Below are 18648 nucleotides of genomic sequence, written 5' to 3'. Positions count from 1 at the left end.
TTCTTTCAAGTAGGTTTCCTCTATTAATTTTGACAAATTCCAAAAAGATCTCCACTATCTGCAACACAGATTTTTTGTGTTTTGTATGGATGGCTTCGCTTAAAAGTACCAAAGGAGCATATGCAGGCACAAGTGCTGAGATTGTTTAGAAAGACCTAACTGTGTTTACATGCCACAAGCCCTTTGCTGATAAATTCTGTCACTGACTCAGCCTTTTAGAGCAAGAGAGGAATTCACAGAAATTACATTCAATTTTGTCCTCTGGAAACCCATAATGTACAAATCACGCATAGACTTGAAATCTGAGGTCTCTGCCAGCAGCTGGTTTTATCAATCACCTTTTGTCTTCCTTGTCTTTTCGACCACTACAAAGATTTTTTATATACAATCCTCAGGCAATGAACATCCTATCCTTAACTACAGCCATTCTCCCTGGTAATTAAATAGATGACTATAACTTCCATTCACATAGTTGAGAGTGATCCAGAAAAAGGTACCAACCCAAATAGAGCATGCAGTGTGGTCTGATGCCTGATGGAACGGCTTCAACTAAATTCAATAAACTTATTGGCCAATAATTCTTTTGATCTGTACTGCATTTATCTTGTTTAAATCAATTCTATTTAAACTAGATCCACAAATGGTTATGATGGTAAAGAGCTAAATTTTAGCCTCGAGTTATACCACTTACCAGTCTTAGGTCTCTTTTCCAAGGGATGAGAGAAATTGATTGCATGGAACAAGCAGAACATTGAACAGGACTGTGCCCAACCCATTCAGAAGTAAATGCTGATGACCTAAGACTGCTTAGTTCAAGACTGCTTAGTTGAGGGCTCAGACACTTTTCAGTGAAGAACTCTGTGACTTCACTACAGCTGGATTCCAGATATCACTACGACTGCTATAGCAGTCCTTGGGGAACCTAATCCCACAGGAGAGTTCAGCTGAGTGTACTTCTAAGGATAGGCAGGCAGTCAAGTGCTTCAGCTGCAATTTCAAATATGAATTACACAAAATATTAGCACCCAGATGGCCTGTCTTTCCCAGAGTGCAGTACTTGTCCTGAAACAGAACTTCAAGCTCTTCAACAGACTCATGCTTGAGCTCATATCAGTGCTTCAGGTTTGGGGCTGGATACTACTCCAGCTGTAAGCACAGCATTCAGGTGAACAAGCCTTTTTAAGCTTCCATTCAAATTATCCAGCTTCTTAGGTACTTAAGCATACCTGGACCCAAAAGGCTTTCACTTGAGTAACAAGGGCCCAAAAGCCACATTTAGACACAGACATGATCTAAGGCACAGAGTTAGGGTTAGCGTTACAATCCTCATCTCGGCTGTAACAAAGCAGCAATAACTTTACAGCCCACCACAAGCAATTTACCACTGATGAAAGCTGCGGCAATGCACACTCTGATAACGAAGTCCACATCTTTACACACAAACTTAATATTACTTGCTAAATACTATGCCACTGTCCACTTTATCAACAGGACTCTTTCACAAGGTGGTTTGAATTTGGTCTTAGACACTGAGAATGAGACTCACTGCCACCTGAAATTATGTACTCATCTCAAATTATGCCTTTTGCCTAAGGTTATTATTTAGGCTTCTTTCACAACAATAACACAAATATTAGACAATAGTATTACAAGTCTCAAGCTGGAAGAGCACTTCTCAAGAAAATAAATAACTTGTCAAGAAAATAAATTCTTGAGATAGAGTTTCCCCCTCCCAACATACACAATTCCCTTAAATGAGAAAAAAATCTAAATTGCAAGAGTCAATGTTTATCATTTCTAGGAAGAATAGGGAATAAAAATTAAATTAATATTACCTTACTAAAGAATATCCACTTGACATTTCATTTCCTGAAGGGAAACAAAAAGCACTAGGGAAGTCAACAAACTGTAAACAGTGACAAAGGACAGGACATCATGGAATTAAGTTATAAATGAATACAGCCGCCTCTGCATGCTGAATCACCATTAAAAATCTTCTCCCTCAGCAGTACATGAAGCCAAGATCTTTTTTTCCCCCTAATTTTCTGAACAGGGGAAAAAATGACAACAGACATAAGGATGTCACTGATTCTGAAATCGCAGCTTCACAGGGTATGAACATTTGTACAGTAATTTTTTTGTCAACATTTGTTCATTCCTTCTAGCATAGGTAATGGACTGACAGAAAAGCACTTTCACATCTCCTATGAAGAAAACCAGACTCCGCTACTTGAAGGAATCAGAATCAAAGACTTGTATTACAGCAACTCTGGAGTTAGCCAGGCTAAGGGACTTTTAATGTTTAATTGTGTGGGTTCAATAGGTTTCTATATCCACCTAAAATAACATTTTCTAGACATCATAAAGACTTTCCCCTACAGAAATTTCTGGAAAGCCTCCTCTTATCTCCTTCAGAAATTTTTGCTTTTGGAGCCAATACTCTTTGATCTCAGAAGTTGAGATGCATTTGTCTCAGTCTGTGTTTTCCCCCAGCAATTACACACTTTGAACTGATTTTAATTCTGTGTGCCAGATCACCATGTTTTTCCAACATTCTTCTTCATTCTGCTGTATATCAATCTCTGTATTTTAAAGCATGGAGATGGGAATTCATTTTTGGGTGAATGAATGCAACATTTAAAATAGTTTCTATAAAAGCACCAGAAGCCTTTGCCTGTCAGGCAGACATTTATTTCCTAGTGAGCTCAGGGCCATAAAATCTTTTGAGAGTCCAGAGAGAAAAATACAGTACGTTTGGGGGTGGGTGCTGATTTTCTGGCCTCCTCAACTGTGAGCCTTTATAGACACACAAACAATCACGAAGACAGCTTAGCAAGAGAATTGTTAGAATGCCTACAGCAACAGTATACTGAGTGAAATAGCTGGTATTCATACAGAGCTATTCTATCTCCAAGGTTTTCAAAGAACTCCATGGTCTTTTATAATTGCTAAATAAACTGCATTCATTTGTTAGTTATATTTTCAGAATTTGTCACTCTATTTTTTGAAGCAAAAGCAAAGTAAATGTGCTGTTTGGTTTGCTAGAGTTAGCTGAATTAATGTGAATCTACATAACTCAGTTTATACCTAGAATTTAGCCTATTGTTTCCAAGTCTTGCTGGAATCAAAAGTAAACTTTAACTGGCTGTTACGAATTACCATACTGTTCAATAGCAGGAAGAATAATGCTCTGAAATGGCAGTGAGGAAAAGAATGCTTCACACTAAAATTTTTCTTTGAAAAGCCTCAGTGCTCTTTGACCCTGATGCTGACAGGAACAAAATTTTATCTTAAAGTTTTTAGCTTGTCTCTTAAAAATCCCTTCTGCTCTGGAATGAGAGCACCAACTTTGAACACACATGCCTTTGAGAAAATGAAACAAAAAGTCCACAACATTTATACACTTACCCCATTCCCTTACAACTGAATATGTACAATTTGAGGAGCAATACATGAACATCAGTTGCCATGAGTGACTGAAGCAAATTTGACTCTACGTTCCCTCCAAACACACTATGTTGTAATCACTCAGTTATTCCTTAATGTTAGTCTTCTAAGTGTTCATTCTGCTGGATGTACTTTGCTCAGAGTGTAGCCTTGAAATCCTCCCTTATCTGCAAATTTCCCAAAACTTCTAGTTGGGAACATTACCACTGTTTAATATCCATAAATACATTGATAGGCACAAGTTACAAGGATCACAATGCAATGATCTAGTGAAGACAAGCCAGAGAGAGAATTGTTTTGCTGTTCATGAAGAGCGGCTCCACAAAGCAGTAACAAGAATGGTGGAAAGAGTATCTGACCCAGTGAAGATCAGAAGGAGTTTTTCCTCCCAAGTCTGAACTTGGGTAGAATGTCAAATCATACAGATGTATTTATATGCAACATATATCATAGCTCTGTGTGCACTTTTTTAAGCAGTAAAATATTTATGCCTTTTGCAGCTGTTTACCCATACTTCCTGGCAGGGAAATACTATTATTATGAAGTAAGTGTCACTTAATGAAGTAAGAATGGTGCAGTTCCACAAAAATAGTTTAAATTGGAATTTCAAAGTGACACCTGGGATTTGCTCAAATCAACCTCTGAAGCCCTCAGTGAAGCCAGCACATGTAATTACATATAAACTTAGAGAGGAGCTTCACTAAATTACCAATGTATTGTGCTGCCAATAGAGGAAAGCTCTTGTTATGCCAAATTTGGAACAGGGTATTCTGTTCAGCCCATCACAACTATAAGTGCTGGGACATTTTCTTCCCATTAAGCTTATTTCATGTGTATAAACTTATGTAAAATATGATGTAATATAATGTAGCCACAGTTAGAGGAGTTACACAACTTTCATATTGTTTCAGCTTCATCCTTACACAAGAATTTAAGAGTTGTCCACAGAAACATGAGCAGATCCTAGGAGTCCAAAAGCCATACAGGCATATTTGTCCAAATTCCAGCCACAACACACACAACTAAGACACAGTAGGGTGTTGCAAGCCCAAGTTCACTAAACCTGATGTAACCTTTACTACTTAAATTCAAGACATGTTTTCATTTACCACCTAAAGTAGAGACAAGTTCTCTTTAATGAATTTTATAAAGAATTTTGGTGAAGACCAAAACAACCCAATCTACCTAGAAGAAAGTAGTTTTCCGTAGTACTTAATTTTAGCAACTTAACATGTAACTTCAATTGCAAAATTCACATACTTCTCACATTGTCTTCCTGAATAGATAAGTCTTGTTTTCTTTCTTATCCTCTTTTCCTCCTTGGGATAACTTCATTATACAAACACATGCCTGATTTACTTCACACAATACAATTCCAGTTGTAGGTAAAGTACTCTTGAGTTTTTCTTCTGTTCTCAGTGCATTCTGTGGTTGCCTCAGTCACTAATTAATACATTTTCTCAATGTGCCTCTAAAACAGGGAAGTAGTGGCATCTTCATTGTGCTTATGAGGAACTGTACCCTAGTGAGAGGGTGTACAAAATTGTCTTCCACATGCAGGCAACACCAGACAATTTATTTCAGAAGCAGAAATTTCACTATTTTCAGCTCAATGAGCAAAATGCACAGTGCCACTAAACATTAGCCCACAGACATCTCAGGCTGGAAAATTAAGTGTGTATTTAAATGCATTTTCTGAAGAACCATATAGCAACCAGAAGTGGATAGAGTGAAACTGAAAACTTCCTAGCCTACTTCTGCTGCAATAAGCAGTTCTTACAGTAGCTAAGTTGAAAGGAATTCCAAAAAGACTACATTTAGAATTTGTTCACTATCATATACATTTTAGGCCAATAGAAATCACACAACATTCCTTTAACAAATTTTCTTCATCACTGCATTTATAAATCCAGTGATACAAGCACTGATATTTAGAGAATTCATGCTCAGATGAGTAGTGGTTACTATTTAAATTTAACAGTGCCATTAAGGAAATAGTGGGAACTGTCTGAGGTAGATGTACCTGAATTACTAAAAAAAAAAAAAAAATCTTCCTACTGTTTCATGGACTACCAGGTTGAAAATAGAATTGTATGGCTGAAATTTCTATACTGCTGCCATTGCTACTACTAGAGAATTTTTCACTCTGAGGTTCCAAATATTTAGGCAGATTACAGGAGAACTGTGACAGTACTTTTAAACAAATAATACATCCCTTGAGAATTACTCAGAGTTTGTATTCCACAGGAGAGAAGTTCAAAATGCTTGACAGTAGAAATGCTACCTGCTACTAGCAGGTAACTTAATTTCACATCCCAGGGTGACTTTAAATGCTAAAATTGCAACCCCAGTGGCTTGCTGAATTTTCAAGCTCTGTTGATGTGATACATAACCTTACAGTAAAATTCAGCTTAAAAGCCAAAAGAATAAACTATTTACTGTTTTTAATAAGAGTACTATGCTGCATGTTCTGAGCATTTTCAGAAGCGAAACTGCTTACAAATGCACCAGAACAAAAATTCCAGAAGGAATCTTGAATGAATTTTAATTGAAAAATGTTTAATGTGATTTAACTTTAATGTTTTTTACCCCAGTACATCCAAAAGCTCATCTGACAATGCTGTGATGGGGCATTTAAACTTGACTGATTCCCTACAAATCAGAAGATGCTCAGAAGCACCTGGTCATGTTTGGCAGTTTTCTTCCCAGTGTACCAGTACCCCTCATCTCATTTGTTTCTACCAGGGCAGACTCGTCCCTAAAGGTAACAAAAGACTGACACTTGTTCCAGGTTCAAGACTACCCATTTTATATCACTGGATTGAAACAATCTATAGAAGTCCAGAAAAATCAAAACCAACAGCAGCTACAGCTAGAGAAGAAAGTTTACTCTATGGAGTACATTTTTCACAATTGCCAGTCTCTGGCACAGTGTTAATATTTTGAAGTAAAATGCATAGAAATGCTCATAAAAACCCAACAGAATGTAGCTTTGCACTCCATGTTTATTGATAGCTATGAACTCTTGGGCAATGCTACCAAGTATTACCTAGCTACTCTTCTCATCTCTAAAGAAATTTTATTTAATGTTACCATAAAAAAAAAAAAAGCTGTGAAGCATTTGGTACTAACTTTCTGGCCTCTGCTTTTTAATAAAATTATTACCTTTTCCCCCTCTTCCTTTTCAAGTATCTCCATATGGCCATTACCAATTCCTCTGCTCAATGAAGTAAGTGCCTGCCCCATTAAATAAGATTATACATTTAAGAGCAATTACAAAACACCATGAGATCATCAGCCACACTCATACATTAGCTAGACAATGAATATCAACCACAAGCATGAACTAATTCACACAGTTCATCTCTAGTCAAAACAGGACTAAGAACTGCATATTCATGGTTATCACAGGACACCTGACATGAAGTTTCAGATCCTAATCTTACCTCACCATAGTTAATTCAAACATCCCTAAAGTAAAATACTGACAGCTGAAATTTCGAACTCAATTTTTATGAAAACAAACAGTCTTCTAATCTTCAAGTTCATCCCAGTACCTCCAAAAACCAGAAAACCCAAACAGATATGGCAGGCCAAGTTCTAGGTCTCTTGTTCAGGCTTGTAGGACATCATCCTAGACTCCAACACCATACAGCTCAAACTGCACTCTGTACTAGCAGATATCTGATCTCATCCATCAGAAGTTGCTGCCACCAGCTCCCACCTCCCAGATTTAGAAAACAGGTGAAACAGGTAATGAGACTGGTTTTTAGGCTGACAGAGAGCTCAGAATCACAAATTTTGACACCATCCAAATAGCTTGCATTTTACCTCTGAGTCAACACTTAAGTCATGGCTGACCTTATCAGGCCATAGAAACTCTTTTTACTACTTGTCCTCTGGCTGTTTTAGGACTCACAAGCTTTTCAATAAGGGTAGAATGTTTTACTAAGGCACTGCTCAATAAGGGGTTTACAATTTGATAAAAACCAGTCCAGTCTTCAGCTCCTGGTTTTCCTTCTCCTAGTCATGTCCCTCAGAGCACTGTAAGTAACAGTGGGACTCAAATAAGCTAGAAAGAGCTAGAAGCACTGGTTCCCTCACCTTACAGCTATAGAGTCTTCTCCTTATGTTACCATAGAAGGAAAAAAACCAACTCACAGAATCCATCCATTTAGCGGCAGTTTGATACTTGTGAGTACCACTGAGTGTACTGAAGGTAGAATGACTTAAACAGCCTGAAAAATGTAGCCAAAAGGAAAGATTGGTTTGTTTTTTTTTTTGGTCAGAATCCAACCTGGAACAGTCACACCAAATACTGGAGAACTATAAAACCTGGAATTTGTAAACTCTTTGACTAGTAAGAGTCATGACAGATTGTCACAATCCAATCTCGGTGGCCATTAATATTTTATTTGAAAGAAAACAACTGCTGACTGGAAAAAAAGCAGTATCATATTTACAAAAGAGACTACTGCTTGATGTTGACAGTGTGACTAAAAAAATATAAATTTTTCTGAAACTTCTAAGAAAGGGAGATAGTGCTTTGCAAGAAGTATACTTCACCACTCTGAAAATATTAACTGAAAGACCTCCAGCTGCCCACTGCTCTTTCTATTAGAGCCAATAGTCTTATTTACCATCAACAAACCTACACTTGAAGAAAAGGAAGCAGGGACTTGCACTGAAGTGTAAATGGACAGACCATAAAGATGAGCAATGCAGAAATGCAAATATACACAAAGGAATTCTAGATAAAGATTTAGAAGGAAAGTCTCTTCCCTAAAACCTCAGCAGAGCATTATTCTTTGTGCTACAGCAAAGGAAGTCTGTCAGGAGACTGCAAGTACCTAAAGGTCTCAATGTTAATCAGTCCATTATTCAGCTGCAGGAACTTTTCTCCAAATCAAGCCAGCAGACGTTCTGTAATACCTAACCCATAATTCACCAAGCTCTTAATCTTCTAAGCCAAAACTTGTCCTCAAGCTCCGCACACAATGGGGCATGAGCCAAGGCCACAAGCTGGGCACCTACACAATCTTTTTATTATAAATATGAAGCAGAAACTCTCAGGCAGTTCCATACTGTGCAGAAGTTCATAAACACGTAATAAATTAAATATAGAGAAAAATAGTCACCAATGAGACCACAGTGCTGAACTCCAGCTTTCCAAAAAGGTATCCATCATACTGACACTGACTACACTCATAGATGTGCCTATTCTAGCAAAGCATTCACAAAGCACCCTTTTCTGAAGAAAAAACTATTATCTAGAAACAACATGATAAATTTTCAACAGCAAAACAGATTCAATTGTTTTTCTCATCCAGGAAATCTGTTTTGTTTCTGCACAAAATGCAGAATATTGGAGCATTTGCTGACCTAAGAAATCTCATGTAGAGTTGTTTTAACCTTTCTCTGTCTTCAAGTGTTACTGCAGAAAATTTCAAGATCTTAAAAAAAGCAGGGAGTGGGGGCTTTGTGGGGGAGAGAAGGGAACATGCTTTTTGTACTCACATCGCAAAGGGGATGCAGGCTGATCCTGGCCCAGCCTCAGCGGTAATGAGCCCTCAGTGGACTGCTCTCCTGAAATCACTTTTTTTACTGGATAGTATTTGGGCTTAATCACATATTCCTGTGTTTGGCCATGATGAAGATTCATCATTAATGTCTGAGATGAAAGAGGTATCATCCTGTTTTGGAAAGAGATAGAAAAGACAAAACAATGTAAGAATAAATTAGACTTAGAAACTACTTGTAAAAAAATTGAAGACACATTCAACTATACTCTAAATTCTCAAAACACAGTTTGGGAAATCTACTACCCTAGAAGTAAGCACCTAATTTTCCAAGCATTTAGCACCCTCATTGTCTTGTCAGCTCAAACTCCTAAGAAAGAAAGACTACAGGGATTACATAACTTTCTTTTTGACATGGCAAGAGAAATATCATGGACAGCTCAGAAAACAGGAAGGAAGAGGGGAAAGCCCTGATCAAAATGAGTTGCACCTCAAATTTGTTAACACACAGAGCTTTCCAGACAGGTCAGAGAAGCAATAATGCATCCAAACCTTATTCTATTTCTTACAATTCTCATTCCATAGAAGGTATATTAAGTAGAACCTAAACCCATCTGACTTTCCCCTTCTGTTCCCAGAAATCATTACCTTTTTCACCATATCCCTCTAGCAAAAGAACAAAGCACTGCTCCTCTTCCCCTTTTTCAGATGTTTCCAATCTAATCACAAGTTTGTGTCCCAGAGTCACATTACTTTGCCCATCCACTTTCTCTTTGCCTGCACTATTGAACATCTCTGACAAATGTCCCATAACCACACAGCCTCCCTTAACAACAAAACCATTTTCCCTTCCTGTTAAACAAGAAGATTCCTTCAAGCTAAGGAATCTCTCACCACTAATCCTGACTCATATGTTTAGATTCCTCCCTATGACCTCAGCTTTTCACTGCACAAGGCCGTACCAACTTTCAACAACAATTCCCTCCTCCCCCTATCAAAAAGTCCTTGGTTATTTAGCAACCATCAGCAGTAGGAATAATTTCTTCACTAACAAACTGGCCTTCAATCTTCCAGCAATTTATAAGGCAGCAGATTGGGCAGCTCTTAGCTACATGCAATGAAACTGCAAGCTTTGGGGCCCCAAGGCTGAAGAATCCCACCATCTAGCAAGTAACAAACCTACTAATAACACACCTTCTGGAGTCATAGCTAGAGCAGATCAGACTGTAATGACACACACTCCTTGGAGAACAGAATCAATTACTAACCTAGTAACAGTGGCTATCAGGACTACATTGTCCTTTGCTCAAATGAAGGCATACAGAGTGGGATGCTGTAAGCCTCCTTCACTGCATTCTCAGCTGAGAGTCTGTAACCAGTTCGGTCTTCAAAAATGGAAAAATGGGAAAAAAGTTATGGGATTTGAAACAACCATCCCTCAGAGCCACAGCCCTGCAGGGTAAATAACTGTCCTCTGAGAAGTCATGAACCCTATATTACAAAGGACAGCTGAGCAGCACTTCTCCACAGAGGTGAGACTGCAGTGTTTCAGCTAAGAACTTAGATGACTACTGCATTGTTTTCTGACATGTGGAGCCTGAGCCAGCCCCTATCTCCAAAGCAATGCCAAACTCCTTGGTCATGTTATTCAAGATGCTTAGTAACTGCTGTAGCCAATGGATTTGTGGTTAGAACAAACAATGGGGTTTTGTCCTACACAGATGCTCTTTTTCTCCAACTGATCCAAGTTAACAAGAGTGTTCATTAATAGTGACATTCTAAGCCTCCTATGTAGAACAGAAACATAACTGCTCAGCTGTCTCCAAGTCAATATTTCTAATACAGTACTTACACAGTCTCATTACATTCAGTACAAGTCCTTTTGCCAGACTAAGAGAAAATACTGTATATTCTATGTTGTCTTTCGGGTTCCTACCAGAAGATCAAAAGACAGCCTTCACTGGTAGTAGAGGTCAGGCTTGGAATCCAACACAGCCTGATAAGAAGTATGACCAGGAAACCCTCAGCCTGAGATAAAGCTGAAGTTGTTGCCTTCAGTACTGCTTACATATGAATTTAATTTCTTTGAAGAATCACTGCAATCACTCCTGCACAACTTGTTTTTTTTCTAATGGACCCCATTTGATGCCTACACATAAGGAAATCCATTTCTGGTTTTGCATATAAAGGAGTATCTATGCTGAATGTAGAAGCAGGACTTAACAGCAGAGGTCAAAATACTAGATACAGATGCTGCCATTTAAGTGGCTGAGTGTTTTCTGTTAAGGTTAAAATCAGTTGTAAAGCATTACAGAATCCCAGAATGGTTAAGGTTGCAAGGGACCACTGGTGGGGTCAAACTCTGCTCAAGCAGGGTCTTCCTAATGATCTCTGATTAGCGGTCCCCTAATTACCTTTGCTGCCCTCTGCTCAAACCCACTCCCAGAGCTCCATATTTCTCATCCTGAGGAGCCAGGACTGGACTCAGCACTGCAGATGTGCCTCACCAGGGCAGAGGGGCAGGATCAGCTCCCTTGACCTGCTGGCCCTGCTCTTCCTAATGGATCCCAGGATTCCATTGGCCTTCTTGGGCCACAAGGACTCACTGCTGGCTCATGGATGGCTGGTTATCCACCAGGACACCCAGCTCCCTGTCTGCAGAGCTGCTTTCCAGCAGGTCAGACCCCAGCCTGTACTGGTACAGGACTCTTCATTTGCCTTTGAACTTCAGACAGTTCTTCTCTGCCCATCCTCCAGCCTGTCAGGATCCTTCTGTACAGCACCCTGGGGTATAGGCCAGAGATATCTTCCCAGTTTTGTGTCATCAGTGAACTTGCTGAGGAGGCATCTACCCCTTCATCCAGGTCATTGATGAATGAGTGAACAATATGGGACCTGGTAAAATGTTCTGCCATTCAGACAGTTCTCAAACCACCTCACTGTCCACTCCTCCAGCCGGCACCTCCCAGGTTTGCCTATGAGGATGTTGTGAGAGACAGTGTCGAAGAGCTTGGTGAAGTCCAGGTAGAAAATATTCATTCCTCTCCCCTCATCCATCCAGGCAGTTTTGTCACGGTAGAAGACAATTGGGTTGGTTGAGCATGATTTACCTTTAGTGAATCCATGCTGACTACTCCTGGTCACTTTCTGGTCTTCCACACACTTAAAGATGGCCTCCAGAACAAAGCACTCCATTATATTTCCAGAGATTGAGGTGAGGGGACTCCTTTTTGCCCTTCTTGAAGGCTGGGGTGACATTTGCTTTCCTCTGGTACTCAAGCACCACTTCTGACTGCCATGACCTTTCAAATATGACCGTGAGTGGCCTAGCTGTGACGTCGGCCATCTTTCTCAGCCCTCATGGATGCATCCCATCATTGCCTATGGACTTCGGGATGTCAAGTTGACCTAGGTGATTTCTAACCCAATCCTCCTTGACGAAGTGGAAGTCTTCCTTCCTCCATTCCTTTTCCCTGGTGTCCCAGGTCAGAGACTCATAAGGGCTGGTCTTGTCAGTGAAGAGTGACAGACAGAAGGCATTCAGTAATTCTGTCTTCTTTGTATTCTCTGTTACCAGACTTCCCACTTAATTTAAAAACAGGCCCACATTTTCCTTAATTTTCTATTTCTTACTGATGCGTTTGCTTCCTGTACTTGATAGCCTTGGTCAGGTTTTTAATGGGCCTCAGCCTTCCTTGCTGCATTTCTGCATACTCTGACAACATCTGTATTTATGTTTTAAGTGTTCTGTCCCTGCGTCCTTCCTGTGTATCTCTCACTTGTGCATTGATAGGAATTGTGTCAGTCATCCATGTAGGTCTCTTGCCCACTTTGCTCAATTTCTCACTCATCAGGATGCATCATTTTTGAGCCCAAAAAAAATCCTTGAATATTGACCAGCTGTTGGAAGGTTTCAACTGTCTCAGATCCTTCTTCCCTGAAGGCAAATTCCAATGATATTTGTCAAAAAAAAGTCCCTGAATAGGCTCAAGTTAACTCTCTGGAAGTCCAGGGTTGCAATCTTAATTGCTGCCCCTCTTCCTTCATGTAAGATACTGAGCTCCACAATGTCCTGGTCACTGTAGCCACAGCTGCCCCAATCCTCACATGTTCAACAAGGCCTTCCTTGTTTGTTCATGTTGGATTTTTTTATTTTTATTTACCCTTCATCTTGCCACCCATCCAGCCTCACAGAAGCCCAACTGTCAGCCCACTAATTATATACAAAAAGTTAAAAATCATTTAAAAAACCCAACAAAACACAATGGCACACCAAAACCATGAACACCCTATGATGGAAAGTAAAATCTTAGCCACTAGAATTTACAAAAGTTGCCTTTTCCATCCTTCTCAGGTATTATAAATTTCTTCCTTAATTTAGTTTGCACTAAATATTAATGTTAATAAATTACTGCTAAGACAGGTTTGTTTTCCAAGAGTGGCTTACTCAGTACAACACAGGAAAGCCATAAACTTTATCAATCCAATTCTTTAAAAGGAAAAACCTCCACATGATGTGCAAGTTGTTAATTTGTTTCAATGCAGACTAAACCACCTAATCTAAATCACCAAGTTATCTGCTGACAATAATCACACAAAACCAAAGTTAAGATTTGTCTAGACCGTTTTTCTTAAATACTTCTGCTCAGTTTGGATGAACTTGGTATATAACTGACATTAACTTAATAAACTTGACAAAAACTTTCCATTGCTGAAGTATATGCCAGAAAGATAAATGTCTAAATGCACCTTCAACAAACCAACAATACGACAAATACTAATAAGGTTACAAGAGCACTGCAGAGGAAGAAGAAACATTTTCAGCTATCATGCAAAAGAAAGCTCTCCTGCTTGGTAAACCAGAGAAAGAATGTGATGTATCAGAGTAACTCTGGCAAGCAGAAATAAGATCGACAACATTTGGCATGAAAAGTACTGTCTAGACTAAACTAAGACAAATCTCACTCAGGTTGCTTTCTTTATTTACTGTAAGTCTGATGCTCCCATGCCTGGCTCCCAGCTAGCAACACTGCAGAAAATATGAATTGTTAACACTACTGCTTCATGCAAACATACAAATTAATTCCTTCTTCATTACCTCCTCCCAAAGTCACAACGAAAAATCAAAAGGAGAAGAAAACCAGTATTTTCCAAAACTGAGATCGTAAAGAAAATATGCAGGCCAGTTCAAAAGGATGGAAATAGAACTAACCCCCTACCCCCACGTAAATTGTTAAAATTCAGTTGCTAGTTCAGCCTGACCTTTGCCAGCTGTTTCCTCCTTACACTGCTTCTCTGATATATATTTTTTTTTATTATTTTTTTTAAGACTCATGAAAAAGTTTCACTTCCCAGCTGATGATGAACAGATGGGATTTCTCCAAAGCCCTTTACAACATCATACCCATCATCAATCAAGGATGGCTTATTTCATAAGGTCCTACCAGTAACTAAAGATGAAAGAGAGAAGCATTCAGCTTTCCTTTATATTTACCATTACAAAAGATCTGCAAAATATTGATTTTATGTGCAAACATGTATTTTTTGTGCATATTTAAAAGTCCTGTCTCTGAAATACAATGCAAACACTGCAAAACAAGCACTGAGACCTGCCTGTCTTACAATAAAAACCCTACAATGTTGCATTAATATCTTCTTTATAAAACTGCCTTGATTTACATCTTTGCAGTACATTTTTTCCCCAGGCAAAATTTTGCAAAGACAGCAGTTTAGATATTATTTAATAGTTTTCAAATAATACCATCAAGTTATTAATTCCTACTTTTTTACCACCTAAAGAGTTAGAATATTATTTACAATACAAAAAATATCTTCTTCGATTATCATCAAATTGATTTGGTTTGTAAATGAGGTAATACAACAAATACAACAAATTTTAATAGAGACATTTAATCTACACCAAGATATAAAGGGTAAAAAGGAATTCAAAGTTGTTTATAAAGGTTCACACAGAAATGTGAAACATTAACTTTTATCCACAAGTACCAGTTTTGCCCCTCTTACATGCAATTTCTGTGGTAAAAGCCTTGTCCAAGACACTTTCAGGGATTATCTAACTCCTAAGTGTTTGCTCAAGGCTAGCCCTGTATTTGCAGGCTCAAATGAATTGTTCATTGGTTAGATCCCACTTGCCAGCATAACCTGGTGTAAGAGCAGAACTAAAGCTCTGTGAAACAAAACTCTCTGAAAAGAGCCCAACTATGACTCCCTCGATGCACTTCACTTTTCGCATACAACACAAACTGAAATGTGTAGATTATCCACATTCTTCCAGATCTCTAAAGAAATACACTGAGTTTTCCAGAATCACCAGCAATGACTGGTTTCCTAGATGCCAAAAAGCAGAAAGAGCTCTTAAGGCAAGAGAAATGTATCTCTTGGTTAAATATTCGATGCAGAGCAACACTACAGATGCTCGGTCACACAAGCTGAAGGAAGCTACAGCTCTTGCAAGTTATGGAGCAGCAGCCAAGCATTCTTCATGTAATGCAGCATTCAGAGATTAAATCTGAAGAATAATCCTTCTGTAAAAATTTAAACTATAAATGGTAATTCTATCAGTAAAATAAAGGCAATGTTTGCCTACTGCATCTTTTCATTAAAAAGAGATATAAAAAGTTTGCCTCACCCTACTCCCAAAGTGCCATCAAAATACAAGTGACACCAATTAAAAAAAAAAATCTTCTTATAGCATTAAGTCTTAAGTACCCTAAACCAGCATCAAAGCAAGAGTATGCATGAAGGCTAGAGAAGTCTGAGACAATGATGAACACAAACCAGCTGAGTCTAAGTCTCACAGTAACAGCAATTCACAAACTTTTCATTTCACCACACACCAAATGAACAACTAGGAGCCAGAAATTATTTGTTACCTCATGCATACTTTCACTAACACTTAAACAATGGAGCTCTTCACAAATCCAGATGAATTAATTTGATATCTGGATTATTCTATATAGATTGCCAGCCATACATATATCTTCAACTTTCCAGACACCTCTTATCAGTAAAGTTCAAGGAGGCAAAAAAAGAAACAACTCCACAACAGAAAACCTACATGCATTGCTGACTTGTTCTTGTTCCTCTGCTTTTATTGGTTAATTCATATTTTGAGGTTTTTTTGTTGTTGTTTTCCAGGATGCTACATTGATAATCCTACAGTCAGGTTAGATATTTTGTCACTATCAAATCCAGCTTTTAAAAGAATGGCTGCTAATGTCACCAACACCTGCAGTAAGAAATTGCCCTCCAAGCATCCACTATGTTACAGCACTGAGTCAAGATGAAATTTGCTAGTTAGCAGCAGATTTACTTAACCACAGCACTGTGTCAGTTCAATATACTGTCTTCAGTAAATTCATGTATGTTTTTCCCTTTCCTGTTTTACACTATATTTTCTACAGAAAAATTGTTTTTGTTTCTGTAGTACTAATGGCATGTCACACTGACACTGTGTCATAAAAAAATGACTTGAATCAAGACATATTAACTAGTGATAATTTCTAATCTGTCAACTCATGAGACAGACTTTGGTATTAGAAAAGCATGTTGAAATGACAACTAAAAATGGAAACAAACTCCCCCAATGGATGTTATACGATAAAGGCAAGTGAGCACAGCTGCTGCAAAGCAAAACCATGCATCACTAATCTACTCAAATTCTTGAGCATGTTAAACAAGAGACAAAGAGCCCAGTAGGTTGATGTAATTTATTTGAAATTTGAAAAGAACTTTGAAGATTTATATTACAAGAGACTACTAAGAAATCTCAGATTATTAAACAGTGCTGTAAACTTAAACTGGGCAAATACACGGAACATAACAGATTCATTTTCTTGAATATATATTAATTATAATATATCCTTTTGAAGTCTATTAACATATATATGGTTTGACAATACCTCAGATCAGGTTAATAAGTAACTTAAAACTATCTGCAGTTTTGTTACAGTAGTTCAGAAAACCCTCCATTATTTTTTTGTCTTCCGGATTAGCAATTATATTCACACAAGATGAATACACTTATATCCTTGTCTGAATTAAGCAGAAATCTGTCATTTAGGAATATAATAGCTAAATAAAAATGCTAATAAACAACTGAAAACCTTGTCCTATATTTGATATTCTGACAGGTTAATTCATGACTACGAAAAACATAAATGCAAAGAGCAAGTAACTACCCCATCAAGTTTTTGCAAAGATGTAGATCGATTAGCAATAAATGTTTCCTCACTACTGCTTGTTACATCTAGAAAATGTTTTACAAGTATGATCTTGCTGGTATAAACCAAGTTTCTCAGGAGGAGTTAGATATAAAGGAATACATCATAGGTTTATAACCTCTTTATAAATTAGACCTGTGTACAAGTAGAAAAATATACAAACCCCCAAGAAAATTAATGGTGGCTAGACAAGAAGAGACAAAGACTCTGAGTACCTGGACTGCAGAGGAACTGAGCACTGATGAACAGGACAGTGTGCATCAGAAGCAACCAGCACGTGTCACACACATTAAGTGATGTCTATGATGACTGCAGCCAAACAACCAAGAGACTCTCACATCACCCAAGTCAAAGTCTCCAGCACACAAAATTAGATCAAAAGATCAAAATTGATCAAAATAGGATCAAAACTCAAAGCATTAACTGAAGTGCAAAGAGCTGAGGCAAAATAAAAAGGAAGGCTTTTAAAGGCAATGATATTCACAAAGCTAAGAGTGTCCAGAAAGTGCACAGGCATGGAAAAGGCTGACTCTGATTCCAGAGAAAAGTCTTTAAGGAATACATGAGGGAAAGACACAAAATCAAAACTGAAATTGAAAATTAACTGCAGTAAGTTCTAGACTAAAAAAGAAATACTTTTTCCATATAATGCATAATTAGAACTATGACAAGATATAATTGATAATTATTGCTTTCAAGAATGCCAGTGTAATGGTTGATGAGAAAACCTCAAATTTGATTGAGATCACAGAAAAAAAAGTCAGAAATCCTTATGCTTAAGGCTGTTTCCTAACATCATAAAAAAATGTAAACAGACCTTACTTTTCTCCTGGTAAAGAAGCGCCAGGTGTGCAAGGTGGAGCACTTTATCCCTCTGTAATGCATTCTGATTTCTAACATAAGCAACTATTAGCAGATGTATACAATACTGACTTTGCCCAAGTACTAGACACAAGAAGTGCTCATAGGAGAAAAAATTATGTCTTTGTGTTTGAGTGGGAAAATGGTTGCTGCACATTAAGAATCTTAACCACATTTACTGAAGGCTTTCTAAATTTACTTGACAAGAAGCATAATTTATGATGAGCAAGCCTTGAAAATTTCCAGATTAAATCCAGACTCCATCTTCAGTATGTGTATTCATCAGCAGAAGCTTTTTCTGGTATATGAAATCAGCAGTAAGAAGCTCTGACAGACTGTACTGGCTACAGGATACACTCCCTGAAACACCATAGGGGCTGCTCTTCCTAAGCTACAACAAAAAATTTAGCAATCCTCAAGATGGAGGGTTAGAAAAACCCCAAACCCAAAGTTTATCCAAGTCCTCCACAGCAGTCACCTAAATTCAAGTGATGAAACAATGGCAAGCTTCCTACAACATCTGGGAAGTCTGGAAATGATGCACAAGAACAGAAGTACACGTTGTGCTCTACCCCAGA

At 38.1% G+C, this 18648-nt stretch overlaps 1 protein-coding gene across 1 annotated transcript in view; it reads right to left on the bottom strand.

Annotated features, from left to right (window-relative positions):
• Window positions 1-18648, bottom strand: part of LTBP1 (latent transforming growth factor beta binding protein 1) — a 187314-nt gene that overhangs the window by 131358 nt on the left and 37308 nt on the right. The window contains exon 4 of the mRNA XM_054279239.1: window positions 8965-9140. Within this exon, the coding sequence (XP_054135214.1) occupies window positions 8965-9140 (176 nt within the window). The remainder of the gene's footprint in view (window positions 1-8964; window positions 9141-18648) is intronic.

The sequence above is a fragment of the Melozone crissalis genome, unplaced genomic scaffold (assembly GCF_028551555.1).
Source record: "Melozone crissalis strain CALT ecotype California unplaced genomic scaffold, PUWL_Pcris_2 ptg000027l_1, whole genome shotgun sequence".
Classification (NCBI taxonomy): domain Eukaryota; kingdom Metazoa; phylum Chordata; class Aves; order Passeriformes; family Passerellidae; genus Melozone; species Melozone crissalis.
The sequence above is the reverse complement of the archived record's forward strand: the minus strand, read 5'-3'. Positions and strand labels throughout refer to the sequence as shown.